Genomic DNA, 20,053 nt, shown 5'->3' with positions numbered 1-20,053 from the left:
AGAGTGTGTGTGTATAAGTACGTGCATGTTTGTATGGGAGATAGGGTGTGTGTGTTCAGTGTGTGTGTGAGAGAGAGATAACGTGTATGTGTGTGTTTGTGAAAGATAGTCAGCGTGTGTTTAAGTGCGTGTGTGTGACGTGTACGAGAAATTAATGTGTGAGTGGGAGAGAATGCGTGCATGTATGTGTATTTATGTGTGTCTGTGTGAGAGAGAGAGAGAGAGAGAGAGAGAGAGAGAGAGAGAGAGAGAGAGAGCGAGAGCCCATGCCTGTGTATGTGTGTGTGTCTCCTCCCCATCCATCCCTAATCGCATTCTGTGCTGCGGTCAGGTGATCCGGCGCTCAGCAGCTGTGCAGCCTCGGTATCGTTCACCATCAGACAACGGGAGTCAGCGGCGCCGAACACACACACACTTTTCACCGACAGAAACGTTACACCGCACGGTGAAACGCTGCGTTTAGGACGCATCGTGACAGCAAAACGACATGGGGGACCGAGTAGCTTTACTGCTGCTGGCTGTAGCGGCTTCGGCTCTGGCTGTCGAGGTAAGAAAAAGCCCGTATTTGTCACGAGTATTTGGAGAATTTCCACCGTGCTGTCGCCGTTAGCTGCGTCAAGCTAGCTAGAGTTAGCTAGGACGAGACAGGAAGTGGGGCGGTTTTGCCTTCAGAGTTAAAGCGTAGATTGTGTCACTTTTGAGAAAAATGGGAAAATAATGATGTTTTGGGCTGTGCAGAGCAACATAAATTGTATCAAATAACGTATTGGAATCGTTACATTTATTATAGAGTGAAACTCAAGCTGTAAAATTGTCTGGTCACTTATTTGCTACCGTCATTTTCCGTCTATTGCATCTTGTGTAGTTAGGTATAATAGGGTTATGAACATGTTCTTCGAAACGACATCTTAGAGGCAACACTTTTATTTTCATTAACTATATTTCTCATTAAATACATTCTTTACTTCAACATTGGTAGTTCGTACTTGAAAACGTTGTTTCAACATAATAGGGCTTTATATTGAAGGCTGTTAGCGGAAGTCTTGTTTGTTAACCTGGTTAGCTTGACACTGGTTGGGAACAGTTGGATGTTTCTAAACCGGGGCGATAACTATGCATGGATTTAGTAAAACACGATGAAACCAGCGAGACTTTGCAGTATTTTGCCTTTGTCATTTACCTCCCCAGAAGCATAGGCTATAGATGATTACATGTTTTTAATTTAAATACCCGTGTTGCCAGTGAGATGCTCCGTGCCTTTTCTCAGGCGAAGTATCCAACTGATTTATTTAGACTATTTGACGTTGTGTTGGGTGTCCGAATAGAGTGTCCCTATTCTGTTTCTGTAAAACCGATAAGCAACATGCTTTTGACTGATTTTAAAATGTGTTATAAACAAGTTAGTTTTGTCAACAAATTATTTCCCCCCAACCAGAAATTTGCAAATAGCCCTGAATTATTGAACACGGTGATTGTGATACGGTATTTTGTTGTTTATTTGGACAAATGAAATGTTGTTTGACTCATTATTGTGAATAAATGAAAAGCGTATTGTCCCGAGGGCTAATTTTAAGGGAGTGGGCGTGTTTGGGAATGAAAATAAGTGTATTGGAGATTCCGTTCCCCCATAATAAACCATAATACGCCATATTCTGGTTTAAATGAGGGAAATTCACCCGTGAAGATGACAATATCCGTGGGAAACACAGATTATTAACGCTCTCCGGCATATTTCAGTGTGATGGTAGAGAATAGAGAAGTAAGATGGCGGCGGTGCACTGCAGCATTTATCGAGGGTCGGGAAACTGGGAAGCCAACAGGAGCTTTTATTCTAATTTCTGCCTTTCAACAGGCTCCTATCTCTCCCATCGTCCTGTTTTGTGTGATAATGTTCCCTCGCATGGTCCTTTGGGAATGTGTTTTTCTTGAATCACGTCCGTACAATGGAAACGTGAAGCCTTTGGACCCTGGTTTCACATAATCACTGCTCATCCATTTTTCAGGCGTCTTTGCCAAGAATGTCGCTGTGAATGTGCACTGCAAAAAATATCCACCTTAACGGGTCATTTACTTAGTTATTTATAGCCTTCAAATTGTGTTTTTGTTCAAACAAATGTGAAAAATTGTCAATGAGGATGAGATAGTTTAAGTCATTTCCAGTGCAAATCCATTTGTTTCAAGAATTGTTTTGAATCCAGTGTCATTTTCTTGATACTTGTGAAGTGATTTGCCTTTTCAGCTTTGATTCAAGATACTGACAATTGTTTCTAGAAAATCCCCCAAAACAAGACAAACTCCACTGGAAACAAGTGGACTTCTCTCACCCTATTGGCAGAATTTCTCACTTGTTTTAAGAAAAATGAAGATTTTAAGACTGGATACGACACTGAATGGCGTGTTACGGTGGACATTTTTTGCAGTGTGGCTTTGTTGTGAGAAAAATTACACCTTCCTGTAAACCACCGGTAGCCACATTGTTGCTGATAAGACCAGCAATTGTGGTCGAGCCGCAGCCTTTTAATTCTGCCTGTGGGATCTGTGGTTGTGCTTGTAACAATTATCGCCCCAGATACATGATAAAGGTGTTATTTGTAACCGGTCGATAGCACCAAACAATGGCCATTACTCAGGTTAGAGCTCTTTTTTGCATTGTTGTTCATTCCTGGCCAGCTTTTCCCAAGTTTTTTAAGGTGGATCAGGTCAAATGTGTCAACTGACCTTGATTTTTTCTTGCACATTGTAGCCTATAAATGGATGTACTTGGAATGAATAGTTTGGGCTACTCATAGAGGAGAGTGTTTGCTTTGTTAATAATCCATTGCCTATGTTAGCTAAGACTGTCTTTACCCTTTAGGTTATTCATTTGCATTTAGACCTCAAAGGCAGAAGCACTGAAGTGTGATAAAATAAGTGTTGGAAATGTCAGGAATAATATGAAGCAAGATTAAGCCTCAATTGAAAATGAAATTTAGCCCGATTAAAATGTCAACATTTGCACGTTCTTTATCTTGTAGACTAGCCTATAGCCTCATGATTGCCCCATACACACACACGGCCCATAGAGCTTGCCCTGACCTCTCAGTACACGGCTTTAGGAAGCTGTTTTTCCTGGCGGGCCCACCCTCTACATGGAGGCCGTAATGCGGAGCGTGGGAGTTGGATGCCAGCCTTTGTGTGTTTCCCCATCCTTGGGAAATGGCTCTTGGATCAGTGCAGGCAGTCTGTTTGTGTGCATACTGCAGTCTTTCAGCCTGGGGCGGACCAGCCCTCTCCCCTTATTAGTGTGCATTAATGCCATTATGCCTGTTGGCGCTGCCAGTGTTTCTCCCTGGCACCTTCTCTGCTGCAGTTCCTCTTCTTTAAAGGAAAAATCCACCCTCAGATAATCTTGTTATCATGATGTTCAGTGCATTCCAGGAGTTATTTTGTGATGAAGTGTAGCCTAATTAACTTTTTTGGTCTAGCTGCTTTCCCTCAACCTGCCTCGTCTACTTTTACTTCAGTTAGTGATTTCCAACATTTCCCAGAGTGCCTTTGAACAACCCTCAGAGAACAGGCCTGAACGTTTTCCTCTCAGCTGTGGGTCATATGTGTAGGTGGAGAGAGAGATAGGGGAGGTTCTGTAGTCGAGAAAAACTGAGTTGCATCCATTGGTCAAAACGCAACATGTCTTGTGGCTGCATTGCATTCTGGTCTATTTAGGCGGCTGTCAGTGGAGAAATTGGTCTCTCTGCCTTTTCTACGATGGATTTCTCCCTGTATGATTGTTAAACGTTGAACTGATTATTGTCTAGAAAGAAGCCCCTGTTCTTTAATCCTGAGAGGCAGATGCCAAAACCTGACATTTACCCTTGATGTTTTAGATAGATTAAAAATGTTCTGCTTTCAAACTCCATTGTAGCGGCGCTGGAAATATATTAATGTGACATCATATCGTCTACATTTGTCCAGTTATCCATGGAAATAAGAAAAATACACCACCAAATATCCAAATGGGGCCAGAAATGCAGGGTGCATCGCCAATAGCTGTTTTTGAAGTGCTGAAGTGTTTTAAGTGTTTTTCCAGCCACACCAGTCACCGTGGTCATTGATCTTAGTTTGTTGCACTCTCTCTCTCTGTCGCTTTGTCTCTCCTCATCTCAGTAAACCATGGAGGTTGTGATATGTCAGGAATGGCTGTCCTCTTCATTGTGACCGATGAATGTAGTTCGTCTCCGACTCTCTCCTTCTTTTTCTCTCACTCTGTCCTTCTCCCTCTCTCTCGTTTCCTTTGTTAACCCTCCTTTGCCCAAGCAGTGGATATGAATGATAATTTCTTGTTCAAATGGAGAGCATTCTCTGTCTTGGTCATGTCAACAACAACAACAACAACGCTGAGCCGCTTCCCATTAATGTTCCCCCTGGACGCCCCTCTCTCTGTCCCGTAGAAAGGAATTCCTGACCTTTTATACTGTTGTTTCTGTTGTCATGGTGGGGTCGCTCTGGAACAGGGGATGACGCTGACGCCCCCACCCCCACTCTGCTCTTCTTCATCCGCTTAACAAAACCTCAGACGACACATAGTTATTCCCAGTCACCCAGCTGACCTTTTAATAATGATGTAGCCTACATCAGCTGTTCATTAACTTATACCTGTACCTTGTTCTTTGCACTCTCTCTCTCTCTGTCTTATCTTGCTTTTTCTCTCTCTTTGTCTTTCTTCCAGTCTTGAATCTTCCTCCCTTAGTAATTAAAGTGCTTTTTTTCCCCCAGCATCCCTACCTTGAATGAAATGGTGGGCATCTGGTGGAGCTGATTTCAGCAGTAGCAGGCCAGGCTCAAAGGCCCGCTCTGTGTGCCGCAACCTGGCCTCTGAATGAGGCAACGTGGATAGATGCCAGAAGATTTGATTAGATCCAACAAGCGTCTAATAGCACCGGAATAAGTCTGAGAAGCTGCAGCCCCACTCCTCACCAAGGCTAATATATTTATAACCCTCATTTAACCAGGCGGGTGGACTAAGAGCACATTGTTATTTACAGTGAAGGTCTGGAGGAGACGTTTCAGATGGAAGGAGGTTTCACACCCTCCTGCGAGCTACACTCATACAGTAAAGGCTTACCTACCTTGCTCAATGGCACCACAACCACAGTTGTTGTAGAGGGAGATTTTCCCAGCCAGTGTTGGGATTGGAAACGGCAATATTCTGGACACAAGCCTGATTCACTGACCTTCAGGCCGCCGCTGCCACCCAGTCATGCTTATTATAAAGAGATAAGCAATGTCAGGCAGATATCATCCATAACACCCAGTCGTAATAGATGGCTTTTTTTATATGACATTTTGATGAGGCGAGCTGAAGTCTGGTAGTCGTAAGGGCCGGTTTTTAGGGCGTCTGACTTGGAATGGTATCTCCATTGCCAGGACACAGTATGAATTCATTTAGTGTACAAAATATTAGGACCCACTTATTAATATGCCATATGGATGGTGCACCTGACTGTTTTAGCATGTCTCCTCCCCTTCATCTTGCTCTCTTCTTCATGACTGAACTAGGATCTAAAAGGTGAAGTCAATAAGGGATCTTAGCTTTAATGGAAGGAGGAGGTAGTCCTGATTTACCACAGACTTTAGGGAACATGACACTCTCCCTTCCCACCCCTTGCCCACCCTTCCACAGCTTGAAGAAAGCTCCCACTTCGTAGCACCATTCATCACCATTGAAGCGTTTTTCTGTCTGTAAATATCAGCAGTGCGCCATAAAGACACACTCTTCGTTTCACTGCTGCTGACTAAGCAGCTGTGGGCACAGAATCTGAATAATAAGCCGAGAAACCAGCCGCCCCGACCCGCGCAATTACTCAGCAGCACTACAGAGTACATCCAGTGTACATTTCATCAGCGAGGCAGACACACACACACACACACACACACACACACACGCACACGGTATATATACACACAAAGGCTCTGTCTCCGTCTGAAAGAATGTTCCTGCTGTCGTTGTCATGGCATCGGTGCTGCGCATCGTTACAGTCACATCTTCGTCATAAATCCCATGCGTCACGGTCAAGGTTACAGTGTGACAGATATGCCCTGTGATGTGTGTGTGTGTTTTGTCTGTGTGTGTGTGTGTTTTGTCTGTGTGTGTGTGTGTGTGTGTGTGTGTGTGTGACCTTCACATTGAAAGATGACCCAGGCCGTGATAATCCGACTAAGGCCAATACAATCAAGCCTTAATCATGGTTTTGGTCAGACAGGCACAACAGTATCAGCGCGTGTGTGTGTGTGTGTGTGTGTGTGTGTCTATGATTGTCTGCATCTATGCACAAATGTGAGTGACTGTGACTATGGATGCCGCTGCAATCAGTATACTGATATCACGTGTATGCGTTTGTCGTCACACATCACGACTGGGACACACACTCATAAACACACACACACACACACACACACACACACACTGAGATGGCCGCGGGCAGACAAGCAAACAGACGCCCCCACCTTAGTGCCAGGGAGTGTTTTTAACATTTATTTTGGGCAGAGTGCATTAAGGCTGTTGTGAAGTGGTTCCACACATTTAGTCGGTCTAGAAGTGCTCCCATGAAGCCAGAGTGGCATACAGCACTTCTGGGGCTTTGGTTAAAAATGTAGTGAAAATGTAAGTAAAGAAATACATAAATACAAACGGTAAACCAGCTTAGAAAGGCTGCGTTCTTGGACATTTTTACAAATTGAATCACATTCTGGGCTTTGCTGGGACCAATCGAAGGTATGAAACTCTGGAAGAGATCAGTACCAGCAGAGATTGTATTCGAGTTGCATAAATTTAGAATTTGTCATGCTCATATTGTACCGTTGATTTCAATAAATCTATTTGTTGAATAAATTAATTCAAAAATAGAATTTTTAAGGCTCATTTTGAAATTGAATGCAATGCTTGAAACTCAATATGATTTATAATTGAATTAAACTTTTACCTATAATTTCAAAATCACTTTCTCAATTCAGACGTCAATCTCTGATTCAATCTCATGCTTGCAAACAAGCATGAGATTGAATCCAACAATCCAATTTTTACTTCAAATTGTGCCTTAAAAATTCAAATTTTGGATACATGTATTCAATAAATTCATTTTTTTTTAATTCAGCAGTGCAATATGAGCATGACATACTCAAATTGCTACAAATCTCTTTCCATGTGAAACCACTAGGAACTAACTTTTCCAAAATGTCCTTGCCACAAATGAACGGTAAAAACTTTCTTGAACCACCTCTGGGGTTGGACTCTCTTCTTCCTCTATTAGTCTTCATCTCTCTCGTTTCCAGCAGAGGCACGGCATGTTTTCAATACAGTATGTTTTTCAGAAAACGGATGGTCACCAAGAAACCACTTTGCCCAAATGCATCTGTGGCTCCTGCAGATATTTGCCGGTCGCTGTCTCATTATTTTGAAGATGAGGAATCTTCTCGGCAAATTTCCTCTTAATGATGCGCTCGCCCCAAGTTCTCTCTGTGTATCCCCAAGTGTCCACTCCCTCTACCCACACACACACACCTGAAGAAACCCCCCGGGGGTCCTTGTTTTCCAAAGTCGTATTCCTCCGCTTAGAAGTGATCTCATCCCCTCATCTCCTCATCCTCTCGGTTCTCTCTCTCCCCATGTCTCCGCACACCTTCCTGGGCGTTCGGGGTTGCTATGGCAGTGGAGTCTTCCCCAGGCGCCTGGTACTCGGACTATAATTAGGCCGCCATGCGATATTCCTGTCCTCCTCCTCCCATTCTCCTCCCTTTCTCCCTCCTTTTCCTTCAGTTTTTTGTTCCAGGATAATTTCTCTCCCTTGGTTTTTTGTAAACGCTGTGTCATCCATATGTTACTGATGTGTTAGAGGCCCGGAGTTGGGATTCACGGATCAGATGGTTTGTGTTTTATGAAATCCATTACTTCTATGAGTCGGGCAACACACTATCAATTGTAGACGACGGGATTTCTTGGAATCGAAGTGTGAAATTGAAACACTTGTTTGAAATGCCAAGCTGTCTGTGTATGTGTGTGTGTGTGTGTGTGTGTGTGAGAGAGAGAGAGACACGAGTGAAATGAGAGTGTCAGAAAGAGGAGGGGTATTCTTGACTGTGGCCAGCTATTTCTGGATCTATTTCCTGTTTGGTCTCCTCCGTGATGGAGGCGGACTTCCTGTGTTTGTACAGCGCCAGCAGCAGTGATGAAGAACCAGACAAGTGTCTGTGTGTGCAAGAGAGCCATTGGATGAAGAGAGAAAATACCCCATGTTTGAAGTGACAGTATGCTGCAGATTTAGAAAACTCCACATGAGGAAAACTGATACTTTCACACACATAATTACATGTATGACACACAGCTAGGGAGGGTCCAGTTGTAAGGAACATGAACAACGGCTTCACTGGCAGAAAGCCTGTAAAAGCATTTTAGGACCGCTACTCTGCAGTGTTTTCCTAACCCTTGTTGAGTGACATTTTGCACAAATATTACATGAAATGTCTCCACTATTTAGGGATTCAAGCCTAAAATGGACAAGATCCCTGATGTGTTTGATTTATGTTGATTTTGTTTTTTTAGTTCAGACTTAAAAAAAGAGTAGGCTTGGCTAGTATTCAAGCCTAAACAGAGATGTAGTGTGGGGCAAACCCACCTCAACTCAATTTACCCGCTTTTTTATTTGTGAAATAGAATTTACTCATTTTAAGCTGATATGAATCAGAATTATATACATTTAGAGTATTCATTATAGTAGCTTAATCAGACTGATAAAAAATAATAGGACCTTTTCAAGAGAATAAAACATAAATTAGTAATACTCTTGTGTTAGTGATTGTTTGCCTTACGGAAATCACCCACTGGCGTTCCCAGTTGACCTGCCAGCCATGTGCGGAGGCGGTGCTCTTAACCACTGCTGTTGATTCCAGGTATCCACTCCCATCAGCAAGCCAAGGCCCTGATTGATAATGCCTCTTAACAATAAGATTACTGATCTAGGATTACCTTCTCAGGTTACAGCACAACATCAACTATTGCTTAAAGCTGAGCAGCGTGACTTATGGCCTCTAGTTTTGAAATTTGACGCTAGTGAGCACGTCAGAAGAAAACTGGTCCTCAAGCCAGAGAATTTGATAAATCAGGGAGTATCAGGAATTTACAGGAATGTGCCAGAATGTACTGTATGTTCCAACATTCATTGCATTAGATGGTTTTCAGCTGTTTTATGCACAGCAGGCCCAAGTAGAGACCTGACTGTTCACCCCTTTAGAAAAACAACATTAACAAACCAGAAAGGAATAAAATGTTTATGGAAAGTCATTGAAAAGCCATAGAATTTTACATCAGAGCCACAGTGGTAACCCTGTTGGCAAACCTTACTTTGCAACTGTTTTATGACATAAGACTTGTATGCACCTTGTAGTTTAGGCAACAACAACCCACACTAACATATTTTTGGGTGGGAATATGAACAAATTTGTGTCAATTCTTGGGGAAACGCCATTGCATAGCTTAAAAGCTAGCAATCTGATATGAGCATCCCCAGTTTATGGTGTGACCATTAAGTATCCTGCAGTGCAGCAGGTCCCAGATGTCTGGCCGTGTGTGTGTGTAGGCCACCAGAGCACCATCTGTATATGGCGGCGGTCCATAGCAGAGTAGCACCCAGCTGGATACCAGTGAGGTCACAGCCAGTTTAGCAGGCCAGTAGTGGTGTTACATGCAGCTATTACAACTGATATCAGAGTCCTAATGACACACCCTCCTCTTTCTCTGGCTTCGTTTGAACATGCGCACACAGAAACACCAACATGCAGACCCAGGTACATGCAAATTACACATCCACATGCACACACACACACACACACACACACACACACACACCTCTGCTTCCTTATCAAAGCAAACTAAACTGATGATGAAATTCCCGCTCCCAGGTGGCTTGGATAGTGGCGTTGCCTAAGGTTGCCACAGCGATGACAGAGAGAGGTTATAACGGGCTGGTCCCCAGGGCTGAGAGCAGGCTCCGTCGCCATGGCGATTATAACCAAGGAGACCAAAAGTCCCTCCATCACGTCTAGACAAATTAAGTGGGCTGAAGTCAGAAACTATTTTTCTAACACACTTCTAATCAGATTTTAAACAGATTTGTCTGAGATGCTAATTCCCGAGAAAACCCCCCGAGACAAAGCTTAATCGCATTGAATATGAATGAAGATAACTCTTCAAACAAACTTTAATTCTACTCACAGACTCGTTGAAAACTTCTGAAGATGAAGACTGTGCGATGGAGAGCTCTGAGGAGAAACCCAAAACAACAAACACGAAGTAGGGAGAGTATGTGTCTGATATGTTTCAACCTGTTTGGAATACCAGATGGGTGTGGCTGGGGACGTTTCACATGTTTGGGAAATTATTAATCACAGGAAAGACTACTAGATCCACTTTCTGGCACTGATGGCAAACCCCACCCATTTGCACCTAAATAGGCTAAACGAAACCATTTTAATGCTATGACCCAGGTCTGATTGGGGAAACCATCTCATCATTATTTGACCTTTTAGGCCATAATAAATCAGGGGATCAATAAAATTGCAGCCAGGACTGACCTAGATCTATTGATCTGAGGTATGCTTGAATGAACTTGCAGTGATTTAATCTGCTTTACTGGAAGGTGCTCTTGTTTCTCCTGTTTCACCTTGCCTTACCTCAGCCTAAATAGGTGCAGGACTGCTCAGAAGATAAGCTAGGGAATCAACCCCACACCCTTTTTATTTTTTATTTTTTTTCACATATTCAAACCGCAGCCACCGTTTGCCCTGGTTTACTGGATGAAGGCGTTCTTTCCAGTTCTTTCATCAGACTCCGGGTCTGTAATTGGACTTTTGGCAGGCAGGGAGTGTGAGGGGAAGGGAAGAGGGTCTGGCTGCCCTGTAATCAGTGAAACACACTACCCACTGGATCCGCTCCCCAAACATCAGAGGCAGATAGCATTACACACACGCACACACACACACAACAGCCTGGGATAACATTACACACACGCACACAGCGGTCGACACACCCGCGCGCACTCTCTCACACACACAAACACACGTTAAGTCCGGTCAAAAGATGATCTAAGGGTTTTAAGTAACAGCAGGTCCTGCTTGCCAAGTGATTAGAGTGTGTGTGTGTGTGTGTGCGTGGGCGTGAGCGCGCCCGCTGCCGTGCACAGGCATCGCCGGCGTGTGCGCGGAGGGTTGAGCTTTCTGTCGCCGCGCCAGCCTTATCTAATTCAGCCGTCACATATCCTTCCCAGCTCAGCGAACGACTTCCCACGGTGAAGCATCTTGTAAACAACCTACAGACAGCCGGGCTTCTGTTCTGTTTCAACACGATTGATTGATTAATGACTCGGGGAAAAGCAATATAACCGTGTGGTATCACATGACAGCGCCATCCCAGGCATTATTGTTTAAAGGCTACCAAGGATAACACAATGAAGCTGTCTTGGTTCCATTGTGGTTGGGGGGAAAAGATTCGTTTTGTGTCTCCATTAGACAGACAGTGGGTGTGTGTCTAAGCCAGTGGTTGCTATCTTTCACGCTCAACCAGTTGACGTTATCTTGTATGTAGTCTTAGTCTGTAGTGTGTTAATGGGAGGAATGGGCAACAAATCACTGTGTCTGCACTAGTTTCTATGTACATATGTGTTTGTATGCCTGTGTGTGTGTGTGTGTGTGTGTGTGTGTGTGGATCTCAAGCGACACGTCTTGCTCTCCAGGGAGTCTCCCCCAGGGATGAAAGCTGATCTAAGACCCCCCACCCCCCACCCCCCACCCCCCACCCCCCTCCCTCAAACTCCCTATGGCAGGCCTGGGCCACTCAGATAAGACCGTACAATTAATAGCACCGCAGGAACAGCCCCCACGGGGACACTTCAAAGATTGCCTGTGTGTGTGTATTTATGCGCGTGAATACATTAAAATGTATCTCAGGCTTTGTGTGAGTGAGTATGGTGTGTGTGTATACATGTATGAATTCATTTGCGGTTTGTGTATGCGACAGATGCGATATTTCTTTTTCATGAGACAGCCGTTCACTTCTAATGGGAGATAAGCGTTTTTTCTGCTTTTTTAGTGCAGCCGTAAGTGGGTTTGTTCACACGTATCGGCGCATTGAACGTGCGTCCCTTTACACACCGACATGATGAAGGGAGTGGTACAAATGCACAGAGACGAAGGGAAAGACCAGTTATCATATCTCACCAAAACACACGCAGCATACCCGAGGGAGGGGAGTGTGTTCCTTTGAGAGGCGGGGGCCAGCAGAAGTCAAACGTCGACCAATCAAAAGGCTTTTCTGGCTGAATATCCCAGTTTGCAGCCAATAGTTGCATCTTCTCCCCAAAGTCAAATGAGTCAGTGACACAGAGTCTCGGCAGCAGATGTGATGAAGACGCATGACGAAGCAAAGATCACGTTGTGTGTGTGTGTGTGTGTGTGTGTGTGTGTGTGTGTGTGTGTGTGTGTAAGTGTGTAAGTGTGTAAGGTTTTCCTAAATGTGATTTGGGTCATGGGTTTCCAGCTGTGGAAATGGGTCACCTGTACGAGATGGAAACTGTGATTTGGATTACAGTATAACAAAATCACAGTGAACACACACAAAGAGACGCACACACACACACTAACACACACACACACACACATGCGTGCATGCGTGTGGACAGTCCACGTGAATGTGCAACTGCTGCAGTGAGCTTGTCATCCTCATAAACCTCCTTGGGGTAGCAAACCACTTTATCAAATTGCAGTAGCAAATAATCTTGCTTTAATCGCTTTACTACTGCAAACTTGTATGTTATTGCATTATGTTATTAGATTGTTGTTGGTTTGTATTTTTCTTGTTTTACTTTCCTTCATCTATTTCCCCCTGGGTCAAACGAATCCCATTTCATCCTCAGCTTATTACGGATATGTTGAACGCCTTTTATAGTCTAAAACCCAGCATCTCCTGCCCACTTTTACCAACCTGGACATGGGCTATGTGCAACTTAATTTTGCCTTCTGCCTGGGCCCAGTAAGTTAAGCCTTTTGTTTGTTACATGATTGACTTGGTTTTCGGATACAGCTTGGCCTATTTTCTACAAACAGTACACAAACACACAGGCACAAATTTCCCCCTTGTTTTATTCAGCTTATTGTTTTGTAATGTGTTTGCCAGCCTAGTTTTCTCGATCACAGCTTTTTGGTCTGTTGTGCTCATTTTGTCACTAGAGACGGCTGGCATCGGCTAGTGTCATTAATAAAAGCAGCGAGAAGCCGGAAAACATTACGATGGATCACTGCTTTAGTTATATCAAGTTTTGTAATTGCCTTCCAGGGGAAGTTGCATGCCGAGCGATATGTGGCTGGTGTGTACTTTTCATTCAAAACTGTCAACAGCATTTCCACGGCGTTTCAGCTCACTTTAATTGAAGTATCTTCATAGCGTCGGCCTTCTTTCCCGTGGCTCCCTCCTCTTTCGGTGATGGCTATCATGGAGGATTGAGACCAAAGGGGGATATTTCTCCTGACCAGGCTCGCTCCCTAATCCTCAGTGCCCAGATTACTGCTCCCTCCCTCCCTCCCTCCCTCCCTCCCTTCCTTCCTGCAGGCTGACAGGCTGGCAGACTGGCAGGATTGTGAAGCAGAACAGAGATGGGATACAGAGAGAGAGAGAGAGAGAGAGAAAGAAAGAGGAAGGAAGGAAGCCCTGCGTCTCCTTCCATGGTGTCCGTTTGTCTAACACTCTTCTGCTTATGTCTCTCGTCTTTTGTCCATCTGGCTTCCCTTCCCTGCCTCTGTTACTCGCTCAGCGAGTAACATCGCTTCCCAGCAATGTTTTTGGCCGCAAGAAAAGTAGCACGCTTCACTCGGCTCAACTGTTTTTACTGTTTCTTTGTGGGGAGGATTTGCAAGTACTTATGCAGTCATATCCCTCCAATCATTGCAAGATGAGCGTAGTTCAGGAATAGAATGACTCTTCCTCCTCGCAGCTGAATAGACAGGCCAGCATAGATATGAATAGAAGGTGTGAAGTAGTCAATCTTTGAAAATGGTGGCTTCTCTGTTTGCCAGGAAGAATTTTGGATGCGGCGCTCCACGAAAATTGACACTGAACTTTCCTAACAGAAGTAGCAGACGTTCTTCTTTTTGACATGAGAGTTTCCCATCTTTTCTCTATTAAGCCGCCGCCACCACCGCCGCCGTCTCTCACCTTCTCTCAACTTCTCCCCGTCTCTCCCCCTCCATCCCCGCATCCCTTCTCTTTTACTGAGCACTTGACCTTCTGCTTGAGCCCGAAGGCTTATTGTCCAATTCATCTGTGCTCCAATCTCTCCCCGTCTCTTGCTATTGTGTTTATTGTTCTTTCTCTCGCTCTCTCCTCCCGCTCCTGCCTTCCCCCGTCATCCCGAGACTCTGATTTATAAGCTTGCAGCGAAGGTTTGGCTGCTCCCTCGTCTTCCTTTCCCCCCAATCCTTCAGCAGAAAGACAGAGCGGCGGAGAGATAGCGGCAGAGAGACTGAGAGGCAGGGATAGAAAGGGAGACAGATTGGTGAGGACTTGATTTACCATCCAAAAGAGGATGATACAAAGAATTTGAATGTCGGCGAGCAGTTGGCACAGATTTGCCTACCTAGGCCTCAAGCAGAGAGGAAGTTGATTTATCTCTCTCGTTAAGGGACAGGGAAAGGCCAGAGGGTGCGTAGATAAGGTCAAAATGGAACTGGGCATTCAGAAGGCTAGTTAATTAAAAGATAGGACACATGCCGACGACTTTTTAAAGATTATGTTAAAACTTTCCTGGCTCAGTATGCCTTGGGTTTTACCATTAGCGAGCAGGATGGGATTTGATCTATGTCCCTAAGTGTTGTTCACTCACAGATGGCAGTGTGGGAATCGAGCGTCAACCCCCTAAATAACCCTGTGTTGTGCAGATGGCCCGGTGTCAGGACTAATGGCCACCAGTGCTAAGATGCCATGTGTTTGCGCTGAGGAGGGATGGGGGCAAGAGGAGATTTTACACCCCCCTGTGTGTGTGTGTGTGTGTGTGTGTGTGTGTGTGTGTGTGTGTGTGTGAGGGATTTACAGATTTCCGTGCCACTAGGGCTTGTGGCTCAGCATGTTGGCCTGTGAAGGACGTGAACTTCTGTAGGTGCCATATCCGACCCGTGGAACAGTAACCTGATCTGTGTGTGTGTGTGTGTGGTGTGCCATTTTTACCAGCATTTGACTGCAGTAAATGGTTGAACCTCAAAGAGCATGGTTACTACACTTTTCTGACAGTTGTCCTGTTTTCCTATTGAAAACAAAACTGCAACTGGTAAAATTATTCTCATGGGTCAAATGTTTTAGTGTCGTTTGATGTTGTTCCTTTACTGAAAATCATGTCACAGTTAAAGGAATACACCAGCTTTATCCCAGCTTAACTACAATGTTAAATGATATGTGACTAACTGTGGCTGTTTTTGTGTAGGAGAAAATTTACACAAAATATGATACAAAAAGAACATACTGTTTTAAACTAGCAGGGACTACTTAACTTGTCTCCATAGGAAGTGAATGTGGTGGGTGATGGGAGACTGTGTACAGCTAAAAATCACTGCACAGCGGATGGATACGTGGTTGCTCACCTGAAATAGTTCTAAAAATAAACCTGGCTACATCAGCTATATTGAGTTAATGAGATTGCATTTTTAAAATTTAGGAATCTTCAGGCTATTTGATTAAAAAAAACCAACAACTTTTTATTACTCAAAGGTGAGTCTCCTTACTGTGGATAAAGCTAGTTGCATACAATCATTCAACATAATGTATGCTAGAATGTTAGCATGGAGCATGATTTTGGTGTCCGTGTTGTCATCACTTAACAGGCAAGTTGACCAATCTCCCAAAAACATGGTGCGTTTCCTTAAGGGGTGTCAGAGGGCTAAAGAGGGTGTGAATCCAGCTCCTGACCTTTATCACCATGTCTTCCTGTCTTTCTCATCTTTAATGTTACACTCCACTGTGTTACATAACTGTCTCACAAATTATCTTTAAATATTAATTATCACGTTTGGAATTATTTTGCGGTGATATTCTTAAAGGTCATGGTGAGCAGACAAACACTCACTGTCATAAATACACATGAGCAATCTGCATACTTGCAAAGTCTGTCTTTATAACAGTTTTACATTTGCTTACTCATTTACAACGTCATTACTAATTACCAAATATGCCAAAGTCGACATGGCTAACATCATAACAGGCTAACAAAAATACAAAATAAATTCTATTTGGTTGAAAGACTTATTAAAAAGGCATGGCTTGGGTGGGAGTGTATGAGTTAGGGATGTGTGTGTACCTGCTAGCAATCTTTTTCCTTTTCAAAAACAGACAGAAACAGGTGAAACTAGACTAGGCAGAGTCACTTTTCAGCAGCTCCACTCACTGCTGTCTTCATCCGCCGAGTGCGTAGTTTCAATCAATATGTGTAAATGGAATTTAATGAAAGCTGAGAAAGTTCATCTTTCCAACGACACCAAATACATGCCTGCTGAATCGATCTGAAGATTTCACATTTCAACTTTTAAATTTCATTCAAATCGATTTCCCTCCCACGGCTGTCCACATATTGGAAGAGGGCGTTTTGCCCTGACAGCTTAGAGAGAATCAAGTCTGGAGGAAAAAGTATGCTATCCACCTCACAAAACAACATTTGTTTGCCTGCCAGGGCCTTCAAAACCATTAACAAGATTAGGGAGCACACAATGGCAACAGTCTCTCCCTCCCTCCCTTGCTCTCCTTCTCTTTTTTCCCCTATTCCCTCCCATTTTGTTCTAGCTCATTTACCAGTACAATGCAGACATTCAGTGGTTTGTCTGCACCTCCTCTCCTGAGGGAACCTCAACACAAAACCTCCTTATGCAGGCAGACAGCAATGCGCATACACGCACACACTCTGAAACACAAACACACATGCGCGCACACAGGCACAAATCGACACACAAAGAGACGCAAATTAACACACAAATATTTATACATTCATGCCAAGGGCTGACACTCTCTCGCTCTCACACACACACGCGCGCGCACACACACACACACATGCACTCCCTGTGTCTCTAACCAACCTGCTCTTGTGCTCAGTATATGCCACACCAACAAATAAACACACACATCAACAGAGGGTTATATAAACACCATACTCTCCTGGAAAAACGTGAAAAATGCATGCACAGGCGCATAAAGATACGCGCTCTTTCCATAAATAGTATCACACAGGAGTGTGTTTGTGTGTGTGTGTCATGTTTGTTTGCACTTGTGTATTAACGTCAAATGTAGAGAACACAAGGTCAGTTGTTTTTCTTTAGGGCTGCTGTTTGATGCAGTTTAACCTCCATGGTTATAGATTATTGATGTGCCAGTCTGTCAGTGTTTCTTACGCTTCTTTTGCTCTGTGTTTAAACACGCACATAAAAAGCAGATCTTTTGCTCTATTGTTCAGTGCACAAATAAAAGGTTTGCCAAAAGAAAACACAAGTTAGACTGAACACATCTTGTAGCTCAGTGAATTGAGCATGGCACAAACACTACCAGGTTTAGGGGTTTGATTCCTACGGGTTTCCTGCACCTGCTTAAAATAAATGCATGCACTCATAGTAACATAAGGCGCTTTGGATAACGGCATCCACCAAAATGGCATCTGTTAAAGACATATGCAGAAGAAGAAAAGCTGTCCTTCACCCCTCCTTCCCCGCCGTCGCTCATCCCTGGCATTTCTCTCTTCTTCTTCACGGCTTCTCTCCACCTTCTTACAAATCCTTTTCCCCTTCATCTCTCTCTCCCGCTCCTTCTCATCTCAAACCTGCTCACCCCATCTTACTCTCCATCTTACATGCTAATCTCCTCTCCCACTCTCCCCCCCCCCTTCCTCTAAGTAATAAAATTTAATTGCAGCCATCTTGCATTTTTCAATATGAGTGCTCAAGGAGTTTTTACGTAGTGAGTGGTGCATCTCATTAAATCTCTCTCCCTCTCTCTCTCTCTCTCTCTCCCCCCCCCCCCACCCCCCACCCCTAGGTGCCCACAGATGTTTCTATGGGTCTGCTGGCGGAGCCCCAGGTGGCCATGTTCTGCGATAAACTCAACATGCACGTCAATGTTCAGACCAGCAAGTGGGAGTCGGACCCTTCAGGCACCAAGAGCTGCATCGGCACCAAGGAGGGCATCCTGCAGTACTGCCAGGAGGTAAGATGGGGGGTGGAGGAGAGGGGTTAGAAGGAGGGTGGGGGTTGGGGGGCATTTCAGGACACACAGGGGCAACATGGATGTGCTGGAGGGCAAACCCCTTCGACACCGTTCACCCTTGATTGTACGTGTGCATTGCAGCTAATTCCCCCGCGGGAATCAATAAAGCCTGACATTACAGAATCATACTAATCCACGCTTTTAAGCCGATATAAATCTTTATGATAGAAATTCATATTATAGTAAATAGTGTCAGCCTAAAGCGGTGTCGAGTGGAGGTGGTACAGAGATGGAGGTCATGTCAGGACAGTGTTGAGGAAAGGATAACAGAGCGAGAAGGTCAAATTTCACGGTGTCTCCTCTTGTATTTTTGGTAGCGGGGGGGGGGGGGGGCTGGGGGGGATAATTTCACCGCTGGAACCCGCGTTTTGCTCCCAGACCCATTTTCATCATCATTTTCAGCGCCTGTCGCCGCTTGAAAATGGCTCTCATTTGCCCGTGTATTCCAGGATATATGGAATACTTGGACTGCAATTACCCTATATTTATTTTGTTTTGAGTGAGCAATAAGCCCGGATGATGAATTTTTATAGTCTTGACATTTTAGTAGAATTTTCTGGGTGGGGTAATTTACATTTTAGGCGTTTAGCTGACATTCTCATCCAGCGCGAATTACAATGAGGGAGCAGGTAGCGGTGCAGTATCTTATTAAAGGACACTTAGGGCGCGATCACACCAAGCGTGATTGGAGCGCTTTATTTCAACTCTGAGTTTACTCATTACTCATTTAGTTGCTTTGGGCAGATGAGAATAATAGCCATTCGGACTGAGGTAGCTCCAGGTAACTGCACCTGAAATTGCAGGTTTCTGTCCTCTCCCAAGAGAACTGAAATGCGGTTTGTTAGGAGTGAGAACGTAATCCCAACCAACTACAGGAAACAACCCCAAAACGCAAGCGTTTATGGGCAGAAGGAGACGGATGATATCTGAAAGCCAGCAGTTACTCTTGCTTGGAAAGCCTCGCACAACAAAATGAACTGATTTCCTTGTGTGTTTTTCCCTTGTATGAAGATCAGAGTTGGTAAATTATAGCAAAGAGTGCAGACAAGTCCAGCATGCTTAGCTAATATTTGTTTCGACTCCCTGCTGACAAAATCTCTAACCTGGCGGGATGACATGTTACCAAAACTCTGTCCAGTAAAGAGTCCATGTGACTTTTGTTTACAAGCCCTGGTTCTCTTGTAATTAGGCCGTGGGAACCAAAACGAACCAAATACACACATGCAACAAAGTAAACCTTTCCACTGTTGTACTGGCCAAAGAAAACAAACTGTAGGAGTGATCGCACCCTTTGACAGGACACATGGCTGTTGATGGACATACATTTGCTGTTGTGGGAATCCAACCTGTGACTTTTCAGTTTCTCTAACCACTAGGCCACCCTTCCACCGGGGAGTTTTCCAGCAGCGTAGGCTATCAGTGCTGAATGAATGTGTTGCCTAAGGAAAAATGAGAAGGAGGAGTTGTCGGATAAGATAAGGTGATATGTAATGAGATTCCTCTGAAAAGCATGTATAATAGGCTCAGGGGAAGATAAGTTCATCTTCCCATTGTTACCGGCGATAACAAAATCCAGCGATAACAAATAAATGCTAACCGAATCAATTTTAGGTCCTCGGATTTAAACACAGCATTTTGAACTTCAAACGTCAAAAGGGAAGAATATGATGAGAGACCGGGGGGAGATGGGGGGGGGGGGGGGGGGAGTGGAGAGATTTCCCACCCACAGCTGAGGGAAGAGCC

At 44.3% G+C, this 20,053-nt stretch overlaps 1 protein-coding gene across 2 annotated transcripts in view; it reads left to right on the top strand.

The window, feature by feature from the left end:
* The first annotated feature begins 360 nt into the window (after window positions 1–360).
* Window positions 361–20,053, top strand: part of appa (amyloid beta (A4) precursor protein a) — a 40,518-nt gene continuing 20,825 nt past the window's right edge. The window contains exons 1-2 of one of the 2 annotated variants that reach the window (XM_071923789.2): window positions 361–547; window positions 18,083–18,250. In XM_071923789.2, the coding sequence (XP_071779890.1) occupies window positions 488–547; window positions 18,083–18,250 (228 nt within the window). In that variant the 5' untranslated portion in view covers window positions 361–487. The remainder of the gene's footprint in view (window positions 548–18,082; window positions 18,251–20,053) is intronic. The other variant, XM_071923788.2, reaches the window with a different exon arrangement.

This window comes from Centroberyx gerrardi, chromosome 21 (genome assembly GCF_048128805.1).
Source record: "Centroberyx gerrardi isolate f3 chromosome 21, fCenGer3.hap1.cur.20231027, whole genome shotgun sequence".
Lineage (NCBI taxonomy): Eukaryota > Metazoa > Chordata > Actinopteri > Beryciformes > Berycidae > Centroberyx > Centroberyx gerrardi.
The sequence above is the reverse complement of the archived record's forward strand: the minus strand, read 5'-3'. Positions and strand labels throughout refer to the sequence as shown.